Below are 27522 nucleotides of genomic sequence, written 5' to 3'. Positions count from 1 at the left end.
TGTAGCAATTATTTATTATTTCAGTATCAAGGAAACAGTGCAAACCAGCTTTGAACCTAATGCAAAGAATGAACTGGCCTCAGATTTTTATCTGTCATTTTGAAAGGACGTCCTTTCAGACACCTCTCAGGATATTTTGCATATATTCAATCCTAAATGTATTCGATTAGAGTTCAGTCACATTGTATTTAATATTTAACATTAAAGTGCCATGTTAAATCTTAATGTACCGTTGCAACAAAAATAGTGGAAAGTACTGAGTGAGGTTTAGATCTGGGTAATTTTGTTTATTGTGTGGATTTAATTTTAAGTCCTATAGGCTAAAAATGAACAAACAAATATAACTGTATGAAATTCAGTCCTTTCCTAATAAATGTGTTTTTTTAAAGTCCCAAGTTTATTACAATACAACACCATTGTACAGTATTAATGGCTGACCTAATGTTGGAAGTAATATATTTACTAGAGCACACTTTTTTATTATTATTAGACTGCAGTGTAAGTAAAAGTCACATACTAGCAAAATGCCATTTTTGCATCAGGCAATTCATTGCCAATAGTTTTTCAGCCAAATTATTATTGAGAACAATGGATGATCAGGACCTCTCCAGAACTAATGGATAAATAACTGCTTGTTTATCAGCTATGGTAAGCCAGCGAAAATGTTGCCAACAGCAAAATCCATTTAAAGCTTGAAGGTAATAGAATGCTATTGTAGGATAAAATGGGGACTCATACTTCAGTACTGAATTCATGACCAGTTGAGGAAAAGGGTAGATCTGTTTATTTTTTGTTTCAGACATGTTTCTTGTTTAATAAGAGAAATATCTTCTTTATCACGAAGTGAGTGAGTGTGTGTGTGTTGTGTATAAAAGCATGCATATATGTATGCTATACAAAATAGTTAACACCTCTTTCAGATGGATATTCAGGGTAGCTTACAGTTCCTCTTCTAATAATGTAAAGTCTAAAAAAAACCAAAGATTTGCATTTGGATGAGAAAGAAAATACACCATATCTTTTTCTTTTTTAAAGCATATGTATTGGTTTGCAAACATCTCTTAGTTTACCTTGAACTACAATCATTAGAATAGAATAATATGATTGTTTTAGAATGGCTTTTAGTATATATATTATTATAAACCTAGTTGAGATTGTTCAGGAAGTTGGCAAATTACTCCCATTACAGATACTGGAAAATTAAAGAATTGTCATGGCAATGTCACAATAGTTATTTTATAAAATTTGAAACAGCAAGACTGATTTTAGTCGAAAATTCCATATTACTTATTTATATTATGTTTGTCTAATAATTGTGACAATTATAGTGAGAAGGAAATAGTGTTAAATAGCATTTTGTGTGTTTCCTTATAGTTGTACTCCAGAGTCTTATTTTGTGCATTGAAATGTGCCTTATTTTGCTATGCAATTCTGTGGAGTAGAACAAAGTGGGATAATGCAGAAATTGTAAAATTACAAGCAGAAAAGCAGAACTACATGGAATAATTGTATTTTGATTAAATTAAAAGCGCACTCAAAAACAGAATAATGATTAAATGAAAATATGATATAAATCTCTAAATGGTGTATCACACCAGCCTTAAAAGTTGAACAGCTCTGGCATTTATTTACATTTTAGAAGCATTATAAACTTGTCTTCAAAAGTTCTAAACTTTAGCAAAAGAAAGGAGGAGAAACTGTTGCTGGCTTTCTGACAATGGCAGGGAGTGTGTTAAACCAGTGTAAAATTCAATTAAACTGTCTAGCCAGGTTTTTGAAGCTGAAATGCAGACCCTCTCAGTTAAGCTTCTTATTTTCCTGTGACCGACACCAGTGGTTACTGTGTTATGCCAAAATCAACAGGCTGTAAAGCACCTTGTTTCATGCTCCCAACTGATCAATATTTTTATTTTCCAGGCTTGCCCAGAAATATGGAGGCAGTATCACCTAACAGTAAGTAGAAACACCTTTTTATTTTGTTCTACACCAGGCCTATTTACTCTTCTGTGAACTGCTGACCATAAAATATAGACAAGGATCTTTTGAAGAAAGTTAATAAATATCTGAGGAGAGTTAGAATTGAAGAATGCAAGACTATCCTGTTCTATTTTTTCCTTCCATGTTCTTCTAAACAGTTTGTGTAATAGAAATTATTTGTGGTGGTACCATGGCAGTTTGCTGCCTATAGCTTCTTAGTGGTACGTAGCAAGAACAAAATGTCTCATGTGAATACCAACAATATCAGATATATCTTGATACTACAAAAACTTTGTTATATTTTCACTGTTCTTATGATTAATTGATGAGATACCAAAATTAGAAATAAAACAGTCTTTAATATCTGTTCATGAGGAAGTGAATAAGGCATAGTCAAAATGTAACACAAAGCTTTCACTTTAACTAGATATTAATATTAAATATATTTGTTGTAAACTATGCAGAGTTCTGTTTGGCTTCATAATTTACCTAACTATATCTGAATTTCTCATGGGAAATTGGCTGTTGGCAGATCATAAAGAGCTTAACTAGCTCAAGAACTGAACTTATTTCTTTGTGGACTGCTTTTTTTTCTTATTCAGAAGAAAATATAGTTGATGGAGGGATGGTAAAATACTACCATAACATCAGTTTTGAATGTTGCCATTGTCCCATTGTTCTCCATACTTATAGTATGACCAATTTCTTTTTAATCCTACATACTTTTTAGAATAATATGTTTCTGAAATTTCCTTGGTTTTGCATTTCTTTGCAGAATCAGAGATGGCCTGAATAGGCATCATTATATGGTATGGGTGAGGTTCTCAGGAAATTAAGGTATAGCTTCTCTGTTCAAATAGGGATTTAATATGGAGAAACTACTTGGATTATTATTTGGCTACTTTAATTTTAAGGCTGCAAGAAATGTCAGTTCTGAAAAAAGTTTTTCAAAAATTGTCTCTTAACTAAATTTAGATGAATTCTGTAAGCTTTCATTTAATGCTTGTACAGTGTTGTAGATTCTGAGATGAAAGCATAGAATCTGCTTGTGTGATTCCGCTACACAGGACTTTAAATTTTTTGTGTTGCTTCCAGTATTGATACCTCTATTACTATATTACAAATCAATTAAAAATAAAGTCCCTATCTAAGTAGTTTTCAAAGAACATCATATGATGAAAAATAAAAAATACAAAATGTGAAGCTGGTTATATTTGATGGGCATATTCACATTAGTACTCAAAATTATGAAATAATGCTAATTTATATTTGAGTTGAAATGCCAGCGCTAATATATTCCACATTTGTCTTTTCAAGTACAGTTGAATCTGATTGTAATATTTTGCAATAAACCAGAATATGAAGTATATAGGAAACCTGCATAAGGAGAACAAATTTTGTGTAACATACAAATATATACCATGTAGATAATCTTTTAATCCTACTTATTATGCATGTTCATCAAAGGGTTATATAAAATGTGTGGTTAATTTCTCATGCATAAGCAAAATGTCTCTAATTAATTGCTATGAATGCTTCAGATCATAGAACATATTTGTTACTGCTGAGACTTTGTGAATTTTATTCATTTTGCTCTCTTACTAAGAGAAGGGGTGCCATCTATTGACCCACTGTAGCTACTGCACTCAAAATCATATTGCAAATAACAATGGCTAAATAAAGTCGCTGATAGTTATGGATTGCCTGTACCTTTTTCTTGACATTTTTGGCACTCTAAAAGACCTGGTGCCATTTTCAGTGTGCTGCCAGAATGAAAAGTGAAATAAGAGATTTGGAAGGGCAAGAGAGATTAAGAAATTATATTAAAGTGGTCCCTTGCAAATTTGCAAATTACATTTCTGTTTTTGTCCACGTTGTATCTAGAAGCCACTGACTGTTAAAATCAACAAATTCACATTTAAGAAGACTTATAACAGATTTTACTTACAAAGTGCAATAGAATATATAAAAATTTATTGTAATTGCATTTTCTATAAAATATAACTAGTCACCAAACTACCAAGTATATTATCACAAAGATTTCAAAAAATCAGAACTATTTAACTGAGGACAGCAGTCTGTATGTTTGTCACTGGATGAGTTGTATATTCTACTTTAAATTTGCTGTCTAGTGTTCAACTGTAAATGAATATATAGCGTTTAATGAAAAGTCATGCCATAAATCACATCCCCTTTTATATTGTACATATTAAACGTGATTCTTAGCTACATGCTGTTTTCAGTATTTTCTATGGCTTATAAAGTATGCACCATTGCAGTCTATATTAATGCAGTTTTACATGTGGGTTGCAAATCTATCCACACTGCATTTTCCATTAAGTAGGTGAGGCCTCAACCCATTTAATCTGGCATGGAAGCTCCTTACTTTCCTTGGCCTTTTGGACTTCATATTTATCATAGTAACACTAAGAAGAAGATTTGACAGTTCTTATTTCAGATGGATTTTATGTTGATGTAAGATTAGTCCCTATGGTTTTATCCATGCAGAGAGCTGTTGGCCTTGAGTGCGTTTTAGAAAGACCCATCGGTTGGGATTCAGAAGTGTTTATATACAACAGCAAGGTGGTGGCTGATTTTCCCTTCCACTGGCTGCCCCTTATTGAGCATTGCCCTTAAGGCTGCCATCGAGAGTGGAGAGGGATGCTATCCAGGAATCATGGGAGGCTGCTGACAAAAGATGGAGATTAAAAACGTGTATGTACATATCATGCTTTGGAAACCAGTCATAACAGCACACAATATATATCTTCCTAATGGAATGTTATAGTGCTTCAAGCTGTAGCTGGTAATAATGAAGCACATCCTGGCAGTTGTTGTATGCCAGTCTCTCCAACTTGCTTTGTACTTCCTGAATACTTATTTATTAATATACCTACAGATTGCCTTTTGACCATACTGCTTTCAAGAAGATGTACAGGGGGGAAATTAATACAACTTAAGCTGTGAACAAAGACAGCTTTCTTTAGTTCAGAGTTGCCCACAGTGATCCAAAATAGCAATATTTGACTCTCTTTTAATCATAATACAATTATTTCTATGTAATGGTCAGATTAGACAGCCTTTAATATTGTGATGTTTTCAAAATTGTTTATTTTTTTTCTACTAACATCTTAAGTTAATTTATAAAAAAAATAAGCAGCTATACTATGTTGGGTAGGATATCTTAGAACAAGACATGTACAGTGTCTTTACTGGAATTAATCACGATCAAAATATGCTTAATTAAGACTTCACGTGTATGGCAGGTGTCATATGAAGCCAGGTAACTGTTGTAACGTTGTAGAAAATTATGTTTATTTGTTATACTAGTCCTTTTCAAAGAAGAAGATTGTGATCCATGTTAGAATGGCAAAGAGTGTAATTTATAAATTACACATAAAATATTATATATCCAAGAAGAATTGATTTGGTTTAAAATCCTTTAGATTAAAAAGAATTTCAAGCAAAGACAAAAGCTTTATCAATATATGAACCTATTTTTATTTTGCTTGTGATGCTTTTCTTTCAATTTAAAGCTATTTGGCAGTGGGAGAGATTTTTTTCTTCTTCAACGGATTATGATTTCTTCTGTTGCCTTGTTTTGTGCATGCAGTAACTTCCCTTCCACCATCTGCTACTTCAGTCCTCTCATTTGTATCACAACCACTTTCCCCAAGATGGCCACCAACACTTTTACACTCATCACAATTTGGCTATCACTGTAATATAAGAAGCTTTAAATTCAAGTTTCTTTTAATATATTTACATTAAAAGAGAACATGGATCTTCTGTTTTAAAAGGTATATTTCAAGCACATGAAACTACAAAGCATGCTTTATGTTTTAATTTTTTGCTTTGTTTTAATTGAAATTCTGCTTAGACTAGCCCTTTTTATAAAAAAAGAAAAAGAAATATGGAGGTGAGCAGGCACATCTTAAATCTGAATTAAATTCAATATTTAAAAATTAATGTCCTAAAATAAAGTGCAATGATATTTCATAGCCCTACATTTAAAGAAGTCATCATAAATTCACAAGTAAATGTGCCTAGCATTCCAATGTTATACTGAGAACTCTTCAGTTTTATTGTTTAGAACCTAACTTCAAAATTCTATATTATTTATGTTTTACAAAATTGAAATATTAGGGGTGTTTATTGTTTACCATATTTCTTCTATAGTTCTTATGCCCAAAGCTGTTGGGGGGTTTGGATTAATATGGAAATCATTTGAAATGATTATTAACTCCACTGACTTTTGAAAGAAAGACTCCAGTAAAAATAAGATTGTCAGTTAAGAGATACTTTATGCTGAAGTAAAAGAACAATGAAATGCTGACCTCTTATTTAACCAAATAAATTATAATAAAATATTTGGTAGATGGTCATTTTTTCTTTACTTTCTAGGAAACACTACCTTGCATTTTGGAAATTTCTATTGAAACTAATTAAATATTTTAAATATCAAAGCTTTTGCAGTTACACTGTATATCAATATATAATAATATTGAATTCCTTCTTAATTTCTTTGAGATCATTTTTTCTGCTAGATTAGAAGAGTACTATAGTATATATAGAAATAGTGTATGTTCCCAAGTAACTAACAGTACATTATGTACTCTGCAACATCAACACCACTCCCCTACCCACAACTCCCAGTAATAATGGCAATACTGTAATGTGATGGGCAACAGTGGTATTTACTTTTAGTGCTGTTTTAGACATTACAGCTGTAATTCTATATACATTTATTTGGGGAGTAAGTTCCATTTGAATTCAACAGAAGTTGTCAGTTAATATGCACACACTCAGTAAATCTAAAATACTCATGTTTCCAACATGCTAAGATGCTACTCTTCTATATAAGGCACTTTAAAAAAAAAACTAATAATAATTAATACCATTGAAAATTGAACTGCCATTTAAATAATTTTATCAGATTGGGTAGAAGTTTCAAAATGTAAAATAAGTTTGTAAAAAACCAAATTGAACATTTTTCTTTCCTCTTACTCATACACAGGTGAGGATGCAATATATTATTATGTTACAAGTGTTTAAAATGTTTTAATGTGTTTAAATATTTGCAGAATGTTACGATTACAAAACAAAATATTCTGTACATGTTGGCATTTCCGCTAGCTCTTTACCACATAGGGCAAAATCCAGAGGGAGTTCTCTTCATACATCTTTAGCCCCAAGCTTACCTGTTAACACTCCCAAGCAGATTTTAAGATAGTACAAGGGGTTGTGAGAGGAAAGGAGAAGGAAGTTATCACCTCTCCCTTTCTATCAGTGTGACTTCTTCCATTAGTGTATTAATTGGATACATTGGGGAAACGTACATATTTATGAGAATATAGTGTCAATACAAATAATGTGGCATTACTTATTTTTGCTTGTTGGTTGCTTATTTCTAAGGACTGGTGGTATACAGGACCACAATTGTACCTTCAAGTATCAGATGTAGTGCCTGATTACAACAATAGCAGCAGCAGCAGCAGCAGCAACCATGGTTTTCTATTTGGACTGTTTACAATGGACTTAGAAATATTTGATTCCTTCTGGTACTAATCATGTTTTTAAAAGCTGATTTATCTGCATCTCACTGTGGCAGAAGGTGAACGAGGATGCAGAGTGCAGAGTGATAGTACTAAGACTTAGTTATATTTTCTGATCTGCTTCGGATAAATGTCAGATCTGCACTTACGTTCCCTGGTCCAGCAAGTGATACATACATAAGAGTTTGCTAACCTGCATGGGTCTCCTAAACCGGATAGCAGTTATTGTGTCTTAAATGATGTCAAATTATCTGTTTAGGATTTTCAAAACATGGTCAGTAATAGAGCATTGCTTTCACTATTTTTATTATAGCTCAGAATTATGACACCCCCCCCCCAATTATTACAGATGTTTCAATTTTCTGTAAAAGTAATTTGATTGTCATTTTTCAGAGCTTTGTAAATGTTTGAAAATCTATATAGGAGATTATTTAAATAACAGTGAGAAAGATAATGTGGTGTAAAATTTAAAATATATAATTAATGGTTAATTCAGCATATGGAGTTAAAAATACACATTTGTTCAAATAACCCTCAAATCTTTTCTTAATCTTAAAATTGGAAAAATGTGTTTTTTTGGAGAATATAGTTTCTATTTTTTCTGTGACTTCTTTTTGTGATTTGAGGAAATAGAATTGTCCTTAGGAGATGTGGTTACCTTCTTTTTGTTTTTTAAAAGGCTTTAATTGGAGCTTTAGGCTCTAGTTAGCTCCTTTTATGCTGACTGATAGGAATTAACAGAATTTGAAATATCAATAAAGTGGTTTTAGTTTGAGAAAGTATGTCTCCATATATTTGCAGTAAAATAACAATGAAGTGAACTTATGCATGTTTTACTTGTCAGCCCTCTAAATATTTGTTCTCAATTAAATTATATGCGAAGCAGTATTGAATACATTTCAATAAGCTTCAGGCTTAATATTTTAAATGTTGTATTGTATTACATTAGAAGGATTTAGAATTGTTCTTGATGGTAAATATGACCACTTGTAATTAGTAACTCCCTAAGGTCTTATGTTCATGGATGCAGACTGAGTATGTTACTATTTTGTGGTACCTTTAAAATGAAAGACACAGCATGCAACAAGGAATTTACATCATGAAGATGACAAGCATTAAATAATATTTTATTAGTACAGAAATCTGTTCAAGATACATATCTTGTAGTTTTAAAAGATGTTGGCTAAATCTGAATTTTTGCATACTGGGTTTTAATATTAATATTTTTAATATTAAAAAATAGACGAAAGAAAACATTCAGAAGTAAGCCACTGAATCCATAACTCAGCTAAGGTGTTTTTATTGCTTTCAGTTCAGAATCACATCCTGGTGATTTGGTGTTGTGAAGGGTGTGACAAACAGGGATCAGAAGAGTCTGGCTTCAAATAGCTGCTTAATCATGAAGGCCATTTTGCCTTGGAACAAGGTCAACAAAGGCATCATTGCCAGTTGCTCTTTTTTTTTTTCTTCAGAGAATACAGCTGTCTGGCTATCTCAACAATACTTTTTGGGTGGTGGTGGTAGTGGTACAGAATATAATGTTCTATGCACCCTCCTAGTTTTTTGTTATTTGATTCAGATAACACTATTTACAGACTTCTATGATGGGGGAAACTACACCCTCTCACAACACTAGTAAATAAGCAGCAGGTGCTGGAAGTTCCTGCGATTGTACAGTTGAAGTCTTGAGAATAAACATTGCGAAGGATTTCTTGGCCGTATAAAAAATGACAATATTTTTTCACCTTGTTGTAATGCCAAAACTATAATTGGTGATTATGAAGAAGAAGGAGAAGAAGAAGAAGATCATCTCATTGGGGATCAGTCAAAGAAACTGTCACCAGCATATCCTTAAATACTAGCACTAACATTTTTTCCTTCCTAGCTTTCCTCGCTCACCACTCTAAAAACAAATTACCACTAAAATGTAAATTAAGTATTATTACTCTTGCTCTGTCCTTTCTGTTTTTCTGTGCTTGCTAAGTGAAGAAAAATATAAAACATTTATATGGCAAGGATGGGGAATAAGTGAAGAAGCTTATAATATAAGAGAATTGGTATGAAATGTCACCAACCAGATGAGGATGAGGAGGGGAAGAAGAGATTTCTGTGAAGTTTTAATGGTTGCTCACATCTGCTTTCTGCACTTACAAACCATGCTTGAATTCAGGGGGACTTCAAACAGCTATGGTTAGTTCTTGTTAAATGAAACAGAAAATAAGCCAAAGTCCTTTCCCCCAAATAAGAGCTACTAAGGTTGTTTCTCTACATTGCCTGAGAGGGGTTCCTAACACAGGTATTTTGCCATTGTCACATGTTGAGAAAGCTCTTATTTTTTTCATAGCAAAGAGGCAATATCACAGACAAGCCTGTATTCCTTTGGTCCCCAAACAATGTGCATGTCTCTTTGATTTCAGGAACCTAGAGGAAATCACTTGAAAAGAGTTTTTTGGCCAAAGGAAGCACTCCATTTACTACCCACTTACATTATTATTACATATAAGTAATATTCTATAGCTAACTCGAACCATTGTGTATTTAACTTGAATCATTCTGTATTTAACTGAAATTTTGCTATGATAGGCTCCGTTTTTAACTACGGGGCCTTCTGTAAACCAGGCATTCTTAACCCGGGGACTACCTGTATTGATGATTTTTTTCCCCCTGCCATTCAATCATGTCTGATCCTCAGGGACGGCCTAGACTAGTCCCTGCAGTTTTCTTGGCAAGATTTCAGAAATGGTTTGCCATTACCTCCTTCCTAGGGCTGAGAGTGAGTGACTGCTTTTTAAATGGTGAGCCAAAATTCTAGTTGAATGTTCCATGCAATCCAGCCAACATTCAATCACAGTACATTTTATTTTACCTTAGTTAATTAAATGTTCTGTTTTTCAGATGATATTGCCTCAGGAAGTAGCTTATATCCAGTTGAGCCAGTTTGGTCTAGTAGTTAAGGTGCTGGGCTAGAAACTGGGAGACTGAGAGTTCTAGTCCTGCCTTAGGCATGAAAGCTGTCTGGGTGACCTTGGGCCAGTCTCTCTCTCTCAGCCCAACTCACCACACAGGGTTGTTGTTGTGGGGAAAATAGGAGGAGGAAGGGGTATGTTCATCGCCTTGAATTACTTATAAAAATATTGAAGGCGGGATAGAAAATAAATAAATAAATATCAATAAATAATTCAGTGTAGAGCTAGTAGCATACAATATATATTAATGAAAAAGATGGAACATATTCTGAGGCTTATAAGCTAAAACAGAGCAAGCAAAAAGAGAAAGGAAAAGGCAGAAACAACTAATCTGTTCAACAGTGCAAAAGCAAAGCTTTCTTTAGAGAAAAGATTGTTGGGGGGTTTGTGTGTGTGTGTGTGTGTGTGTGGTTTTGAATCAGTGTTGACTCCTGGTGATTGCCTGGACAAGTCCCTGCAGTTTTCTTGGCAAGATTTTTCAGAAGTGGTTTGCCATTGCCTCCTTCCCAGGGCTGAGAGTGAGCGACTGGCCCAAGGTCACCCAGCTGGCTTCATGAATAGCTAGTAGGAAAAAAGAAAAGTTCCTAGTTGCAACTTCATCTTCTCTTTTGTAGATTGTATACACTGAGTTGTATCCAGATATGCCCCCCCCAGAAGGAATTTCTATTCACAGAAGGAACACTCTGAGCATAGAAAGAACATTTTAGTACATAGGCTTCCTCTGAGAATAGATTAAGAACTTTGGATCCAGCCCACTACGTCAGCAAGATTTCCCAAGAATTCTGATGCTCTTCTGTAAGCAGGAGTCCTTCTGTTCACCTTTCATTCAATGGATGTCCTCTCTAATTGAAAGGGCTAAGTGATTTGCTAATTACTCCTTTTTTTGAGCCCCCCTATTATTTTACATGTTGTTCTTAAGAGTCCCTTAATCCTCCAAAGCTCATCTTCAGGGTTGCAACAGGAAGCCAGCTCTTTCTGTGAGCAAAGTTCATATGGTCCAAACCAAATTTGTTTATTTTACAGTACGTTGAAAAGTTTTCCCTTAATTTTATGTTTGTGTGTGTTTTTATGATGTTTGCAAACTTCTTCCCATTAAAAAAAAGAAAATCTCAAAGCATTTTACAATAAAATCATTTATAGGTAAATTAACTTTTGTCCAACTCCAGAGTTGGGGATGACTTGGTATATGGTAGTAGATCAAAAGCTACTGTATGGGGAAAAAAAACGGCCTGTGGTTTTCCTTTGTGTAAACGCAAGAAGAAATTTGCAAAAGGATAAAGCAACTCCTAGAGGTATTTACAAGTATTTATCCTCTTGTTCCCCAATGATCTTGTGAACATCAGATGGCACATTTTTATTCTTTGCCTTTGGAGGTTTGTTAAGTCGGGAGGTATCTGTTTCTAACTAGAAGCTTGTTTCCCTGTTGAATATATTATTCCTTTCTGTTGAGCAGGATGACTTCTGTCTCTCTTTGCCAGCCTAGAAGCTATAGATGTTATCCAGCATCATCCAAAAATTGCGTGGGTGTATTTACCCAAATCTAAAGTTGAGAGTGATCTGGATCTTTTTTCTGTATAAATGATTAGACCTGTGTGGATCTACATCAGATAGCCAATAAAATTATGTGTATTCATATAAAAGTTTGAGAGGAATTAGAATAGGAGATCTGAAATGTAACTTTTGCATAGGCTAAATATTCCAAATCACTTAATCAAGAATAGTTACCCTTTCTGCCATATCAAGATTTTAATATGTGAATTGTTGCTCTCTTTTATGCCATGTGTATTAGCACCCACCTCTAGATGAGAAATCTATGTGCTGGAATATTCCTGTTCTCTCTGAAAGATTAGAAGGTGTAGTATAAAAATCATTTACTCACAATAGCCTTTGAAAAGGAACAGTGAGGAGATAGTTTTTTAAAATTGTCCCAGTTGCAAAAATGAGTCAGAGCTGGTCAAAAAGAAGGATGAATTAAATGGGGATGAGGTATCAATATACCTGGCTATTGGCCAGAAAGGAAGGTTCTCTTGATAACTAAGCTGGGGAAGCCTTTTCATTGATGCCTAGTCACAAAAAGATTTGATAGTATTAGGGTATCAGATCTTCAGTGCTGAATCAGTGATGGCCTCGGTATTTAACTGAAGAGAAAGGCTACCTGCATCTCCTTTTAAGTTGTTATTATTCTGGAGCCCCTCCGTTTCAAGTGCAGAATCTCGGGGGGGGGGGTTACCTTTTCATTTTAAAGACATAACAGCTATTCACATAGATGCCCCAATTTTATGAAGTGAATATTACAAGTGAATTTTACTACTAAATTAGTGATAGCATAAACAGAGCTGAAGCAAAAATGTGGGATACTAATCATCTGGTAAGCTCCTGGGTGATTTGTAAATAGCATAATTTGAAACTTGTGACATTAAACATTTTACAAGTGTTCATTGTTACAGTGAGAGAGATGATGCATTACATTTATATGTCAAGGATTAGAGCAGAGCAGAGTTACTGTACCTCCTCGTGGTTCGTAACTATTTCTCTTATTAATAAATCACAATGCTGTACAGGGTTAAATGTTCATAATAATCATACCATAGTTTTCTGACTTTTGCAGAAGTTTGACTTGAAAAATATTCAGTTTTAATCTTACATAAAGCATTAGTTACTTGAATTACTGTAAAATTTTTATCCAGACTCCTTCAGGAGAAATTGCATAAATTACTACTACTAGTAATGCTATGATTAATTGATTGTCTTACTGTTCTGTTCTGCTAGTTCAGCTACTATATGACAAAGAAACATACTGTAACTATAAACACACACTTCTCTCTGCCAGTCTCCACATGAGACACCACATAGCATCCCTCCCTGTCCCTGTTCTCCCACTCAGAGGTTCCTAAATAATCAGCTGAAAAGTGGGGAAGCCCCAGCTGTGACCTAACACCACCAGAGTTATTGAAGAAGAATGCTGATTGGTAGATCCCTCCTTTTTCACCCATATCACCAATACACTCCAATGCCAGGTAACTGGATTCAATCTATAACAATTCCTATCCCTGAGAACAGCGACAACTGAAGCCCTCTATGCTATTGTCCAGTTAACCTATTAAATGTATCTAGAAAACTATATGCCCGTTTCTTGCATTCAACAGCTAGACCAGTTGAAACTCTGAGCAGATGAGCAAGCAGGATTAAGGGAAGGCAGATCTACAATGAAAATACACACATGGGCAACAGGACCCCTTATAGGTTGTCTTTGTTGATTTAAAATCAGCCTTTGATTCTATTCCACAGGACAAATTGTGGTAGAAGCTGTCCCTCTAATCTAGTGATCGGTGGCTACTCTTTCTAATAAGGTTGTTGTATGAAAATACAGTTACCCAAATTAGATGTGATAGAGCTGGCCATCTTACTGCAGACGTTCCAATGAGGAGTAAAACTGGGTTATATTCTACCTCCCCTGTTATTTAATATGTGAATTCAGTGATAGCTACCTTAACCAAAAAGGAATTCCACCTTCCTAGGCTTAGTGACCAGCATTTTGCAGTATTGTTATATGTCAATGATGTAGCAATTCTTTCACTCACACAAGTGGGCCTCAGAAGAGTTATTTAAGGACGAATGACTTACAGTCAATCACTCTAGGGCCAAAATTATGTTTTTCTTGCAAAGGCCTAGCTGCCACAGACATCAGTGGCAAACTGGAAATAATAAAATGAACAAGTTCCAGCTTTTAAAAACCTTGGCATAATTTTCCAAGCCTCCAGAGTTTGACAGAAACAAATTAGAGCCATTTTTGCCAAAGCCAACAATAGCCCCCAGACAGTTTGGAACTTTTGTCACTTTAAAGGGAGCAGATGCACACCTGCCACCATAAATCTTTCAAAAATAAAACCACACCCCAAATGCTGTATGGTGCATAGGTCATGCACCTACAATGATTCAAACCCTTTAAACATTCAGTATGGGTTTTTAAGAGTGCTCTTCTGAATCCCGTGCCATGTTTCAAATGCTTTTATCTTCATGGAAACTGGGATGATATCCCTGGAGGTGAGGCCCATGTTTGCTGACACTTTTACTGGCTTAAACTCCTCTTTTTTCAACAGTTCATTGGCCCATTAATTCTCCCTGATGGCTTTTTATCAAGATGGAAAGGTGAAAGGTCCCCTGTGCAAGCACTAAGATAAAAAATATTTTATCAAGATAGAAAGAAAAAATCTCAGCTAACCTGTGTTATTTCAGCCTTTTTATTACTCCTGCTTCCCCTAGGTTTAGAGAAACTAAAGCCAAAACCTTTGACATCTCAGAGAAGACAGATTTGGGTGCTATAACCAACTTTCAGTGGTGGTTCTAACTTGGAAATCTTTTCTACCCGCAAACTACTTATTCAACCTTGTTTGCCCAGCATCGTGTGGAATCTTTTCTTTGGCTCATTTCTGCATCTTATCCTCAGCAGTCCTAGATGGGAGGTACAGTAGGACCCCATTCACTGAGTTGTTGTTGCTGTGATCAGCGTGAACCAGATCACATGTATTTTTTCACTGTCCTTTCTACGCCACTCTATGGGCAGATACACCTTTACTGCATCCTAACAAAAACCTGATCTCTTATGAGAGAGAGGCAGTTCTTTTCCTAATTACAGCTGGGAGCCTTATTATCAACAGTAGAGTTGCCGAGTTTCTTATCCCTGCAATTTCCATAAGAAGGCATAAAATATCCTAATCCTGAAGTGATGACATTATGAAGGCTTTTTTTCTCTTTTATTTTATAGTATTTCTATTTTACCTTATACTTCATACTGTTTTACTATGTTTAGTTCTTTTTCCCCTTTCTCCGGTTTTTAAATTTTAATTTTTAAGATTATATATGACTGTTCAGTTTTTGTTGCATTTGGGTTTTGTTTGCTTGTTTGTTTTAATTTTGCTGGTCATTGACTGTAATTAAATACATTTATTTTGACAAAGAGATCTGACCTCACAGTCAAGATAGAAGCTATAATTTCCTCATTTTAAAAAAGTCCTCATTCTTTAAACCTTTGGCTACATCACCGATGTGCCTAGTCCAAGGGTAATCTTCAGACATCATCATTTCCAGATTCTGTAGAAATCAGGTCTACCCACTCAGTTCATCATAAAATCTGTGGTCCACCTGTGTTTTCTAGAGTGTGGTTTCCTGGGGGTAGTTGCACTGATCAAAATATTTGCAGTTGGCTATTTATTTATTTGTTTTATTTGTATGGCCGCCCATCTTACCAAATAACTCTGGGAGGTAAACAAAATTTAAAAATAAAAACAATTACAATAATACAAAAATTAAAATACATAGCAGCCAAGAATAAATCACACATCGTAATCTCTAAATTAAACAAGAAATGATTCCCTACACACACTCGGGGCCCCAGGCCAGAGCACAGAGCCAGGTCTTTAAGGACTTACAAAAAGCCAGCAGGGTCAGGGCCATCCTGATCTCCAGAGGGAAAATGTCCCATAAGCCATGCACTACAGCAGAAAAGGCATGACTTCTAGGCCCCTCCAACCGGCATTCCTTAGCCGACAGGACCCGAAGCATGCCCATCCCATCTGACTGGATCGGACAGGTAGAAACAACTGAGGATTGTTGTTATAATTGAATTTGCAGTTTAAATTTTATTAAGAAACACATACAGCATTTCTCAATTTCAGCTGGACTTTGCAAGGTGGTATCCTCTTGCCACTTTTATTCAGTATATACATGGATCACATTTTGAGAAAATAATTGGATGGAAAGACCAGTGGCATTCTTATGCATCCATCTGGTTTGATAATTATGAATTTTATGTTGGCTGACAGTGTGGCCATCATAGCCAGCAGTTGGGAAGACCTACAAGAAGTAATTAGCCATATAGGAAGTGATCCTGGCAAAATTGACCTCCAGATAATCTCCATGGTCTACCTGGCTCATCCAGTGGAGCAATAAAGATGGAAAATGAAACTATTGAAGATGTAGATTATTTTACATACTTTGGAAGTGAAGTAAGCACAACTGGTGGAGCACCAGAAGAAGCAATATTCTGACTGAAGTGATCATCCAATGTTTTTAATGTCCTTTCCAGATTCTGGAAATGCAAAGACATATGACAGAGCATAGAAGTTCAAATATACTGTGCAACAGTACAATCAACTGTTCTTTATGGCTTTGGGATCTGAGTTGAAGACCATCACTGGCTACATCACATCATGTATTATGTTTCCAATAATAAACTGAAATGAAACCTTTACACTAGAAAGTGTAAAGTAGTGGACATCTCAGACTTACTAAAAAACAAATGATGTAAATGGATCAGCCATATGTTGAGAATGCTGACAACCAACTGCCAAAGCTAGCTTTCATCAACTTCAGTGAACCTATATGGACGTGCCCCCATCGTCGGGTTCACATTATACTGAAAGGATTCATCCAAAAAGAAGCAGAAGACATTATATTGAAGCCGCCAAATCTTAGTAGAATGAATATAGCACAAACTTGCAAATTTAACTACATTTGCTTCTAGTCTTAGGCAGTGGAAAGAAATGGTAAAAGAAATAAATGTGCCTCCCACACCGTGAAATGTCCATACCCATGTGGATGGGTATAGTGGCACTAAGCAAGCAAGCAAGTTCTCTAGAGGAAGAATTGCCAGGGGTCTTCAAAAGAATTCTAGTCCTGTGTCATGTTTACTGTTTCAATGTGCACTGTACATCGTAACGTTTCACATGCCATGGCGCTGACGCGCGTTTCTGTTTGGGAGGGAGCTCCTGTGAAACCTTGTGCCAAGCTCTGTATCTATGTTCATTACAATGGAATGTGTTTGGGTTATGTGCTCTGCTCAAAGACTTTTCCCACAGACCATCAGAAGCTGTTGGGAGCACCTGGGATTGTGAGCTTGGGAAGATTCTACGGGGGGAGGGATCTCATTTGTACCGAGGGTTTTTAGTTTGCATTTGGTGTGCTTTTTTCATTCTCAGCTTTCTTTGTGATCCTGCATACTATTCTTTAATAAATCAGATATCTTTGTGATCCTGCTCATGAGTCTGATGGTGTTCTAGAATAGGCAATCATTACAGCCTGGTAGTTGAGCATTTCTACTAGCCAGTTCTGAAATGCAATTTTACTATGATACCTCAGTGATATCATATGCATTTATCTATGTATACATTTTTTAATTGCTGAATAGATAACATTTCTTTTTCTTTTAACCCATGCTTCATGTTCTATAGCTTTTCATTTTGTGTCCTTTTATAACTATTTTTAAATCAAAAATAGGCATGTGTCTATATTAGTACTTAAATATATAATATTTAAAAGTCATATAGACACATATGTGGTTTTGATTCAAGCTGAAATATTAGCAGAAGTGCAAGGAAATTACAGCTTTTGAACAATAGGATGCTTTCTTTAACTTTTTATCTACAAAATTACTTTTTTTTTCTCCCTGAACCCATCTGTGTCATAACTGCCAATTATTTTATTGAAATTTTGTTAAATTTGGTGACGACTTCTGTAGTTTTAGATACAACTTGTAAAGAATATTGCATGTATTCGCTCAGCTGTAGTTTATGAATATGACTTACCAAAAAGAATGAATCAGATCACCGATCTGAAATGCAACATTAGCTGTAAATTAAAAATTCAAACACAAAATAAACTACTAGCTGAAGTTGGAAACTAGACAAAGAATAGGAAAGTAGTATCCAGTGTGGTTTTGACTCTTTACCTCTTACTTATCTCCACTTCTTTATTCTTTATTGATCTTTAAGATCTCACAGTTAGCAAAAATGATTTCAGGTCTAATATTTTTCAGTGATATCAGAAATTGCAAATTTAAACATAATAAAATCTACCTTCTGCTCCATTAAACTAGTTTTAAAATGGGGTTTCATTATTTGCTTCCAGATGAGGTTACCCATTGCATGTTCATCTCATGAAAAAACAGGATAATGCCCAGTGCCAAGAGGTACACTCTGACCAGTATTGCTATATGCCTGTCTCAGAAATTCAGTATCACTCTGGTAAAGAATTGGATTCCCAAGGAAGGTGTAGCCACCAAGGGGAATCTCATGTCACTCTTAACTATCCAATGGAAACTAAGTCCTCTTCTTATATAGCCCTTGTAAGTCTCTGATTATCACCCACCTGTTCTCTTCCCATGCCAAATGTCCATACTGTACAGAAAATCCTTTATGGTATGAAGTAGTATTAGCTACTTTATCTGGTTGAATATATAGCTGCCTATCTCCATCTGGATAGTTAATTATTACATAGGAAAAGGAATTTTAGAGGCATCTTTTAGTGGACCCCTTTGGCCTCTTCTCTTACCTACTTTAGACCTCTGAACAAGAAAAAACGAACTGTTTTCCATATTAATTCTTTACTGGTGAATACCTCTCTTGATGGACCCTATTCTAATTGAGGACTGATTCATCAATTTCATATCCTAAATAAAAGCAAGTTCAAAAATGGCTGACTGGCCCTTCCCACCAGGACTTTTCTATGTTAGTTATCAGTGGCTTTACCCTGGTCTCCTAGCCTTAACTTGAAGACTACAATTCTTGGCCAAATACTTGAGATGCTGTTTTATGCTCTTTTATGTGATCTAATCTATTCCAAGCCGCACCTCATTCACTTTCTAGAGAAGGAAAAGGCTGATGCCACCATAGCAAAATGATTGTAATTTGTGTTTTTTAGTTTTTCAGTGTTTTGTTTTTCTACACATTTTTGTTTTGTTTTACAGGAAGCTTTTGGATTCAGTTCCATGGGGGAGCATATGACAATTCATGTATATGTGTATGTGTATGTGTATAGATAGATAGATATATTGTGTGTGTGTGTGTGTGTATTGTATGTATGTATATGTATATGTGTGTGTGTATGTGTGTGTGTATGTATGTGTGTGTGTATGTATGTGTGTGTGTGTGTGTATGTATGTATGTATGTGTATATATATATATATATATATATATATATATATATATTCCCCCCTCATTTATTTATGAAAAAACCCCCACATGAAATAGTCTTTCCTAGTGACCCCCAGTTAAGTTAAAGTGAGTTTGGGTTTTTAACTTGGCTTGTAAACCTTTTTCCAATACACACTTCTTGCTTTATGAAACATAATAAACAAATCATGAACAGAGTTCTCTAATTTTTTTTAGCTATGCTTGCTAACAGGAAGAGCTGTCAGTGTGTATTAATTTAATTCTTTTTAAATGGTGAGCCAAAATTCTAGTTGAATGTTCCATGCAATCCAGCCGACATTCAATCACAGTAAATTTTATTTTACCTTAGTTAATTAAATGTTCTGTTTTTCAGATGATATTGCCTCAGGAAATGGCTTATATCAATAAAGAATTCAGTGTAGAGCTAGTAGCATACAATATTTATTAATGAAAAAGATGGAACATACTCTGAGGCTTATAAGCTAAAACAAAGCAAGCAAAAAGAGAAAGGAAAAGGTAGAAAAAACTAATCTGTTCAACAGTGCAAAAGCAAAGCTTTCTTTAGAGAAAAGATTATTGGGGGGGGTTGTTTTTTGTTTTTGTGGTTTTGAATCAGTGTTGACTCCTGGTGACTGCCTGGACAAGTCCCTGCAGTTTCCTTGGCAAGATTTTTCAGAAGTGGTTTGCCATTGCCTCCTTCCCAGGGCTGAGAGAGAAGGACTGGCCCAAGGCCCCCCTGGCTGGCTTTGTGACTAAGGCAGGACTACAACTCATGGTCTCCTGGTTTCTAGCTGAGTGCCTTAACCACTACAGTTAGTCCTCGCTTAACAACCACAATTGGAACCGGAATTTTGACTGCTAAGCGAAGCAGTCATTAAGTGAATCTGATCCAATTTAACGATCTTTTTGAGGCACTCATTAAGTGAATCACCACAGGCGCTAAGCAAACCGTGTGGTTGTTAAGCGAATCATGCAACTCATTGATTTTGCTTGCCGGAAGCCAGCTGGGAAGGTTGAAAATGGCAATCATATGACCATGGGATGCTGTAATGGTGATAAATGCAAACTGGTTGCCAAGTGACCAAATCATGGTCACGTGACCGTGGGGACACTGCGATGGTTGTAAGTGTGAGTACCAGTCATAAATCGGTTTTTCCAGCACTATCATAAGTCCAAACAGTCACTAAACGAATGGTTGTTAAGGGAGGGCTACCTGTACACCAAAATGGCTCTCTGTTAGAGAAGGTACAAGTGACATTTCTGGACTGAGTGCCACATGTAAATTGAATGATATGCTGGGGGCCACATTCCTCCCCCACACCCCAGTGAAGTTAAGGCAGAGAAGTAGATTGGGCCAGGAAAAAAAGTCATTTTGATTTAATACACTGTTAAAAAGAATTAAACATTAAATTTGTTATAGTCATTAAATGCAATTAATGTTATGGCCAGCATGCAGCCATCCTTGGCTGATCTTTAAAAGATAAGCAAGGTCAGACAGGATTACTACTTGGCTAGACTAGAAGCTAAAAATATCACAGAAAAAGGCAATGGAAAACATCTTCCGTATTGTTTCCACAAAAACTATATGAATATATCTATTACGTCAGCAGACGTTGAGCTCAACTTGAAGGAGACTTTGCCTTAACACGATTACTTTCCATGTATTTCCGTCTTGCATAGAAATAGTGCAGATATTTAATAGTCTTCTGGCCAGTGGCAGAGACCAGAATGCTTGCTCTTTTGATGCTGCTTGTCAGGATGGAGCGACCCAGAAGCAATAGTTAAATGCGTCTGGATGCCTCACCTGGACATGGGTTAGGAAAAGGGGAAAATAGAGTTTAGACACGTGTATAGATTAGAAGCTTCCAGCTTAGAGCACTGTAGAACAAAGGAGGGGGGGAGGCTTGCATTCCAAGAGGGCTGTTAGAGAAATGTTTAGATGAGATTTCACCTCAAGGCCGGGCAGCTGGCACTTTCTGGAATGAAGTGAGGGGGGAGTTGGAGTTTGAAAACGAAAGGGAATTTTACTAGACATTAAATTACAGCAAAAGGGAGGGGGTGAAACTACAGGGAGATTGAAATGCTTTTTAGGGAAACTTTGAGCAGGAAAAATCATTCGTGGCTTTGCAAGCGTTTGGTACCAGTCTTCGTAAAAAACTTTCATATATCCTACATGGCTTGTATTAATTTTAAGATTACAAGGACCACGCACCTCACACTGCTATTAGCAGTCACAGCAGACTTCTTTCTGGCAGCTGTTTGTTAAATACTGTACTGTATCCAGATACTGAAATTCTAGTTAAGCAGAGAGTTAACAATGATTCATTAATCTTCACAGTTGTAACCTGCACCCACTGTAATATGTACTATATGTTAACCAGCTTAACATAGTACAGTATTGACCTTGAAAGCCCCCAGGCCTTCCCCATCAAAAGGCAGAACATTTTGGCTTTGTCCTCTGTCCAGAAATTATAACGCTGCAGCAGTCCTCTTTTCTTCAAAAACCAAAAGTGCAGCCCTTGGCTATGAAAAGGTTCATAATCTCTGTCTTAAATCATCAGTATTTATTGATGACATGCCATTTCTGAGCAATTTCTGCAGGGTTTTGGGTTTTTTTCCCCAAATTCCAAATGCAGTTTGGGCAAAAATCATTTTTTTGTTCACATAGCTTCTGTGTCAAAAAGACACAGGGATTCTTCACTAGCTCAAGAGCAGTTCTTTATTTTTGTGATCCTAGAATGTCCACTGGGTTTGGAAGTGAGCTGATTTATTTCCAGTTCAGCTGCGCATAACTTGAACTGCAAAAAAAGAAAGGAAAGGAAATTCATTCTTTTTGCAGCAGTGAAGCTCTGCAAAGCTTGTGCACAAGACATTTCCGCTTTGGAAGGAACTCTTGCTTTAAAGAGTTGAGAGGAATGAAATTAATAAGAACACTGTTTCCCTCTTCAGCAAAGAGCACTGTATGTCCACAGCACTGGGCAGCTTGACATTTTTTTTAAAAAAATCTCTTTGAAGGAACTAAGGAGTGATGGTATTTTGGAGTGGAAACAGTGGTGGTATGGAAGTGCCCTTTTAGCGATTTTTATTACAATACCTGCAACCATAAAACCACCTACTAAAACTGGAACTGAAGGGATATTTGATTGCTACAGGATCAGTAATAATGAAATGTCATTTTTTGAAGTCCTGGTGGGGAAAGAGCACTGATTGGCTGGTTGACTGGCTGGTTTATTTATTTATACATACATACAAGCAGTACATACAATTTATAGGCCACCTGACCCCCAATGTCTTTGGGCAGCTTACAATTAAAACTATGAAATACAAACCCCCCCCCCCTAAAAAGAACATATAACTATAACCAAAGAAAACCCATCCAGCAGAGAGTCAACTTTCGCTTTCCTCCACAGCCTGGCAGAATAGCCAGGTCTTTAACAGCTTCCTGAAAGTCATCAGAGTGGGAGCCATCTGGATCACTGGTGGCAGGGGATATCATTCCAGAGGGCAGACGTGACAGCAAAGGCAAACTTCCTGGGTCCCACAAGTTGACCCAGGGTGTGCCCCTCTGCCCAGTCGCACCAGATTTTATGTCTCCAGCATGTTACGCAAGTTCCAGGTCTAACTGGTGTGAAGACCATTGGCAGATCCATATCAAACTGCATTTATTTATACATACATACATACATACATACAAACAATTTATACGGCCGCCCACTCATGGCAGTGACTCTGGATGGTGTACAAAGTTAAAAGCACAATTAAAACGGTGCAAATAATAAACGCCTGAGGTCACAAACAACAATTCCCACTTACGGTAAAACAGTATCAGATGGCTCACCTCACCTAACTCCCTGGCCCAAGCATCTTTTGGAGATATTGAGAAATGAAAAAGGTGCTGAAGGAAGACACCCTCAGTTCTATTTGATGTATTGATTCTCTTGTTAATAGACACTTTGGAGAAGGAATGATGGTGAAAATAGTTTGTTGCCAGTTTGTATTTACTTGGTGTTCTTACGGAAACGAGAGATGGTTGTCACCATAACTGGTTGCTATATACTGATTCTGCTTTTAGGCTTACTTCAGATTCACTGATTGCTTCCCAAACAATCATTAAAAATTCATAGTCTTATAATTGTATAGCCTCTACTTTTTTGTGTGTTGAATCAGTGCTTAGTAGATTGCCACAATGTATTCTACTATTTATTTAATTTGGGTGTCTGATCCATGTTGCTTCTTCCTAAATTAGATGATTATTAGGCAAACTCTAACAATTATTTCTTGAAAGGCAGAAAATGCATCCATTTGGTAACCTTCCAAAATATATTTTAGATATTATAACTCACACAGAAATGCCTGCTTTGATTCTGGTGGAAGCAGCAATTTCTTTTAGTAATAAATTATAGTATTATGTATTCAGATTATTTGAAATTTAGTTATTTTTTAGTTTTAAAAATTGTATGTGTAGATACAGATATATAGAGACAGATATAGATCCATTTTATTCAATATGGCCTCATGCCATGATTTTAGGCTTCATGTTGTTTGACCCCTGTGAGAAACAAGATGCTGGATTAGGTAACCATTTGGCTAAGTTCCCTAAGGCTATTAGATTCTCAGATGGCTTTTGTTAAATAAACTTTAATATGTTTAGAGTAACTAAATATAATACAACTAAAGCTAAACCTCCCTAGTGAAAGTATTCCTGGGACAGGTAGCCACAGCTGGAGAGAGAGAGAGGGATGAGTTTACAACTGTCATAACCTCACTGGAGACTGAACTGGCCATGCAAAGTGAGTCACCATGGATCACTATTTTCTTATCCATATGAGAGGTAGAATATAATTCAGCACTTATCTTGAACAAATGATTCTTTCTTACTGAAAGAATCCTGTGGTTGTTATCATGGCTATGAAATTCCAATGTACTCCTAACAAGGCAATTGGAATTTTTAAATTTATTTTAGTATTGAAAGGATGTTGAGGTCCCCCAGAAGCAAAAAAAACTGGCTTTCTGTTGGATTAGGTAAGACTATGGTGGGAAATTTTTAAATATGGAATTTATTTTGTATAATACAAAACAGTAATGAAGCATTCTGTTCTCCCACTTGCAATCTCTGCTAATACAACCAGGGAGGAAAATCCATCACATATTCTGCTGCATCTCATGATGTGATGGGGGTGGGGTTTAAAATTATAGGCCCGTAATGCGGGGTGGGAAGAAGACACTATATTTATCAAAGAATTGTCAATTGTAGAATTGCCTCTACACACTTAACACAAACGGATTGGCATATGGAATATCCTCTATGTTTGCATTTGTGGATTCGGTCTGCTCATACTGTTTTGAAATTGTTTTGAATTGTTACTTACATTGAATAGTACAGCCTAAGTATAACATAACATGTATTGGAAGAGTTTAATTGTGACATAAGAGAGCTATTTTTAGAATAAAATGCAGAAATGTAAAAAGAACTTTCATTTTTTGCACCTGTTACTTCTTTGTGGTGTATTCATTGGTTTTTTTTTCCCTAACTGTGAACAAATATGTTAACATACAGTTCCCTTTTATAAAAAAATGCAAATGCTTTTCATTTTATGAGTTATTTTTGTCATTTCCTGCATATTTGAAATATGGCTAAGTGCAGGGTGGCAAAAACTAGAAATATACTTGGGATTTGCTTAGCTGGTCAGTGCGTTACAGCCAAGTATTTTCATGATGTTCATCTGTTGCTTTTCAAAGCATTGTAGAAACATTTGTATAGTTAATTTATAAATGTACATGCATAAATGCAAATATATTTGGAAGATTCTAAAATACATATGTAATTACAGTTGAACTTGTGTTCATATACGAAGGGATATTAGTTTCCTTCACAAGCCTGGCTTCCTTCTCTCATCCATATTTCCAATCAACATCAAAGCTCATAGTCCTTTTCCATCCCCTTAGTTAAAAGGGGTTCTTTGTGAGCCAGGCCATTTGTCCATCATTGTTTGAGGTCCAAACATTGGCAAAATGCTCTGTCACTTATCCAGAGTGTTGTGAATGGCAGCTCCACACTGACAATTGCAAGTGGTGCCTAGAAATATTCCTGAGAGGATTATTTAACCTTTCAATTTAGGGGGCACAAAGCCTTGCTGATTAATGAACTTTCTGATGGATGCTGATAAGCGGATCTGTTTCTTTATTTCCTCTAAAAGTGATTTTTCCTCCTTCCCCGTATTACTATAATCTTGAACATAAAATGTGGCAAATAGATTTTTAAAAAAATAGCACTGGAGTTTATCTGGTTGGCAAACTGGAGGAGCTAAATTAAAATGGGTAATGAAAGCGGCAGCTGAGCCCCGTGTACGGTTTTTTAAAATGTGGTCTGTATTTTGAAGAGACTTCCTCTCCTGTTTGCCTGGTAGTGACTCTGCTTTTGGTGCACAGTCTGGACTGGCATCTGTTATCCACCCCCCCCCCCAAATGAGTTGTGTTATCTGGATGACTGCAGACACATATGCATCCCCCTTTCTCACTGCATGGGCAGACAAGGTCGATAGCATTACAAGGTATTTGTGGCAGTGCTTGTTTCAGCTTTCAGAACTGCCAGTTTCCAGCCAGATTTGAATTACAAAAGAAGAAGCTGGCATGAAAATTGAAAGGGTTTATCGGCTAGTCTGAAGCCTCATAGCACATTGCTTATTTATGCAGTCCATTTGCACCAGGAATTTTTTTTTAAAGAGGGGGAAATACATTTTTTAATAAGGTCATAAAGACCCAGATATGTTTAAGATGGCAAAATAAAATATAGATAGATACCTGTATCGTTCAAGGAAAACGATTTCACTTAATGTTGCGCATTAATTTAGAACAGCATTTATGTTGCTGTCATAAATGTGTATGTTTAGTTTGGGTGTACAGTAGTCTCTAAGGATTAAGCAGGATACCTAAGCTATTTGACTTAAAAATTAAAATAGAAGAAAAAGTTTACAGCTTGAAAGCTCCATAGGAAATGATTGAAATTTTAATGCCCCACCTTGTTTAAATAATTCTTTCATTCCATGTAAAATAGCTATCAAACAGTGAATGTGTGGCATGGCATGTCCTTTAGGGAAAAATAAAGTTTTGTTTTCTCATGAAGATTTAAGACTAGCAATGTAGGAGTGTTTGCAGGCAGGCAGGCAGGCAGGCAGATAGATATATAGATAGATAGATAGATAGATAGATAGATAGATAGATAGATAGATAGATAGATAGATAGATAGATATCATAGAGATGATATTATAAACCAATATTTTGGAGTCTGACTTATAAATACAAATTTCATAATATTACATTCTAAGGATTGTTTATGCAGCAGAAGACTTACGAGATCTAATATTTTTATGATACGCTGGAAATAATGTTATTTCATTTATTTTATTTTCACGTGTTATCCTTCAGTATTCCAGTTTAAAATTCTGCCAAATCAAAATATACCATAGTAAAAATTGGAAGTCACAGAAATAGATTTCATTCTGACAATTGAGTATGCATATTTAAGTATTTTTCTGTATAACCTATTCTGCTGGGAGCACAATTAAATAGAATCATTCCCATCTTCAATCTTCAGATCAAAGTTAATAATATGAATATAATTTGTAAGGAAAAAAACTTCAGGAGAATTTTTTGGGATTTCAGAATTAAAATATGAATATAGTTTGAATTAAATCAGTTGATGACTATCATTTGAAATAATCTTGTCTGAAAGTAAGATTGTTAAACATCACATTACTTAAACAGGTGTTTATTAAATTTCCATAAGGATTTTTATTATATCTATGTGCCCTAATGATGCTATCATTTGAGTTTTATTTTTATTTTTTTTAAAAAGCAACTTCAAAGGAGCTGTTCTGCTCTGTTGTGTACATAATACATGTTTTAAAAAATCTGCCCAACTAAGAAATTCTTCAATAGAAAGGGAATCTCAGGAATGCATGACATGCTTAAAAACCTACTCACAAAAAGTAGGCCTAAATATAATAATAAAAATCTATTTTTGACAGTTTTAATAATGCCTTCATGTCATCTAAACAGAATAAAATTATTCTGCT

General features: G+C 35.5%; 1 protein-coding gene across 1 annotated transcript in view; it reads left to right on the top strand.

The window, feature by feature from the left end:
• The window catches only part of ZCCHC7 (zinc finger CCHC-type containing 7), a 145314-nt gene that overhangs the window by 94799 nt on the left and 22993 nt on the right, over window positions 1–27522 (top strand). The window contains exon 5 of the mRNA XM_063294842.1: window positions 1918–1953. Within this exon, the coding sequence (XP_063150912.1) occupies window positions 1918–1953 (36 nt within the window). The remainder of the gene's footprint in view (window positions 1–1917; window positions 1954–27522) is intronic.

Source organism: Candoia aspera, chromosome 2, assembly GCF_035149785.1.
Source record: "Candoia aspera isolate rCanAsp1 chromosome 2, rCanAsp1.hap2, whole genome shotgun sequence".
Classification (NCBI taxonomy): domain Eukaryota; kingdom Metazoa; phylum Chordata; class Lepidosauria; order Squamata; family Boidae; genus Candoia; species Candoia aspera.
This window is presented reverse-complemented; position numbering and strand designations above follow the sequence as displayed.